The sequence below is a fragment of the Theobroma umbraticum genome, unplaced genomic scaffold (genome assembly GCF_002168275.2).
Source record: "Theobroma umbraticum cultivar Fairchild unplaced genomic scaffold, ASM216827v3 scaffold_56.0, whole genome shotgun sequence".
Taxonomy (NCBI): Eukaryota; Viridiplantae; Streptophyta; class Magnoliopsida; order Malvales; family Malvaceae; genus Theobroma; species Theobroma umbraticum.
The window spans coordinates 3362124-3364353 of record NW_018397256.1 but is presented as its reverse complement, the minus strand read 5'-3'; the positions used below and the strand labels follow the sequence as shown (position 1 = coordinate 3364353).

Sequence of the window (2230 nt, the reverse complement as noted above, 5' to 3'; positions counted from 1 at the left end):
GTGACCTTCAAGTCAAAAATAATCCATCGAAAATGATCTCAAATCTCAACTGCCTGAAGAGCATTCAATGCTTTGTATTTTGTTGACAATGGAAGCCAAACGTGCTTCTAGCCTCTTCTTCTTCTTTTTTTTGGTTTTTTTGTTGTTTTCTTTAATTTAATTAATTAATTTATTTTATTTTATTTATAGTGTCTACAGTTGCCCCTTTTTACGTATTCTTGAGAATCAAGAATAGAGCAAAGATGTAGACACTATATTCAACTTATCTTGAAACGAGTTTAGGCAATAAAATCCTCAAGCTTGACCTAAATTTGAAAAATTACAATTTCTAAGCTTGATTTAGACACAGCTTATTTCAAAATAAGTTCAATAAAAAAGAATGAAATTCTTAGGCTTGACCTATCTCAAAACAAGTTCAACTTAAAAATTAAAATTTTCAGACTTGATCTAGGCTCGACCTATCTTAAAACAGGTTCAAATTTAAAAATTGAAATTTTTATACTTGTTCTAGGCTCGACCTATCTCAAAACAGGTTCGATTTAAAAATTAAAATTCTCAGACTTGTTATAGGCTTGACCTATTTCAAAACAGGTTCGACTTAAAAATTAAAAATTCTTAGACTTGTTCTAGGCTCGACCTATCTCAAAATAGGCTCGACTTAAAAAGTGAAATGCCAACTTAATTGAATTACCATGAAAATGAAGGACTCAAATCCTTCCATCAAAGTTTTACCACTTCAATACCTTAGATTGGGTTAATTCCTAACTTCAAAGCTTGGAACATGAATGAATTTCAATTCTTATTTTTAAAATGATCATGTGCATGGCTAGGCATGTATGCATGATTTGGAATGATAGAATGCTTTCATGTTTATGATTCATTAAGGTTCCCAGACCCTTCTCTTGCTTCAACCAACTTTTCTATCGCAACTTTCAATCATCTTTGTCTGCACCTTTCTTTATCAGCTGATATTTTTAATTTTCCCTAGGCAAGCCCTTTTGACATTTGACCGCTTCTTTTCTTTCCTTTTTTCCTTTTTTTGTTTTTTTGTTGAGGCTTCATTTTCCCTCTACCTCATCTTTAAATCTTTCATCGAATAACAAATGTAATTTCTTGCTCAATTAGTTCATATCCTTACCAGTCATCATTCATTTCCATGACAATCATTATGTTGGATTATGTAATGGTGGAAAATAGGGTTTGGAATATAAAAAGAAAGAAGAATTTCACACATATATATAAGAGCGCAAAAAGGATCAAAAGAAGGGAAACTTACAAAGCAATGATTAGATCATTCAAATAATGAACACTCGGATCATTTAGAGTCGACAATCCGATCTTCTAATTTTGAAAATTGTCCTTGATTGATGTCCTGAGCAAATCCAAAGCTTCTGGATCCCATGACCTATCCTTGTCTTGTAAGATCGACGGACTTCATTTTCAATGCATTTCTCCTACTCCAGTTTGTACTTCATTTGAGCTGGCAAACTTCAAATCTCCATCCCCAAATTCCCTTTTTGATCTCAAACCGCCCTTTGCGAATTTTCAACATGAGCCACCTCATTTGGATTCTAGTTGTCTTTTTCGAATTTTCAACACGAATCCCTTCATTTTTTCATTTTTTTAGGCATAGTACTTCTTTACTGCATCTGCATTTATTGAACTAGGCAAGTCTCTTCTATCCATGTCGGTTAAAATTAAGGCTCTTCTTGAAAAAGCCTTTTTCACCACATATGGTCTTTCCCAGTTCAGCATCCATTTTCGACGAGAATCATTCTGGTCAAGGAGTATCCTTTTGACGACCAGTTCCCCTAATTGGAAATGCCCAGGATGAACTTTTTTTTCATATGCTCGCATCATCTTTCGTTGGTACATTTGACCATGGCAAAGGGCTACGAGCCTTTTTTCCTTAATCAGATTCAACTGCTCATAATGAGAGCGGATCCATTCAGCATTTTTCAATTTTGTCTCCATTAACACTCTCAAGGATGGGATTTCCACTTTAATGGGTAGCATTGCCTCCATTCCATATACTAGTGAGTACGGAGTTGCCCCCGTGGAGGTTCGTACAAAAGTTTGATATGCATGCAAGGCAAAAGGAAGTTTCCCATGCCAATCTTTATAAACTTCAGTATTCTTTTCAATGATCCTCTTGATATTTTTATTGGCAACCTCTACTGCTGTCAGTTAAAATTCTACCACGCAAGTATACGTATCGAATAGATAGTAT

At 34.5% G+C, this 2230-nt stretch overlaps 1 protein-coding gene across 1 annotated transcript; it reads right to left on the bottom strand.

The window, feature by feature from the left end:
• Nucleotides 1-1623: 1623 nt before the first annotated feature.
• Nucleotides 1624-2025, bottom strand: LOC110410270 (uncharacterized). The gene has a single exon (XM_021419900.2). It carries the CDS (start codon nucleotides 2023-2025, stop codon nucleotides 1624-1626), a length of 402 nt encoding a protein of 133 aa, XP_021275575.2.
• Nucleotides 2026-2230: the final 205 nt, after the last annotated feature.

Bases quoted from the DNA above. Each gene is read 5' to 3' on its own strand.
- LOC110410270 (XM_021419900.2), bottom strand. From the start codon at position 2,025: ATGGAGGCAATGCTACCCATTAAAGTGGAAATCCCATCCTTGAGAGTG.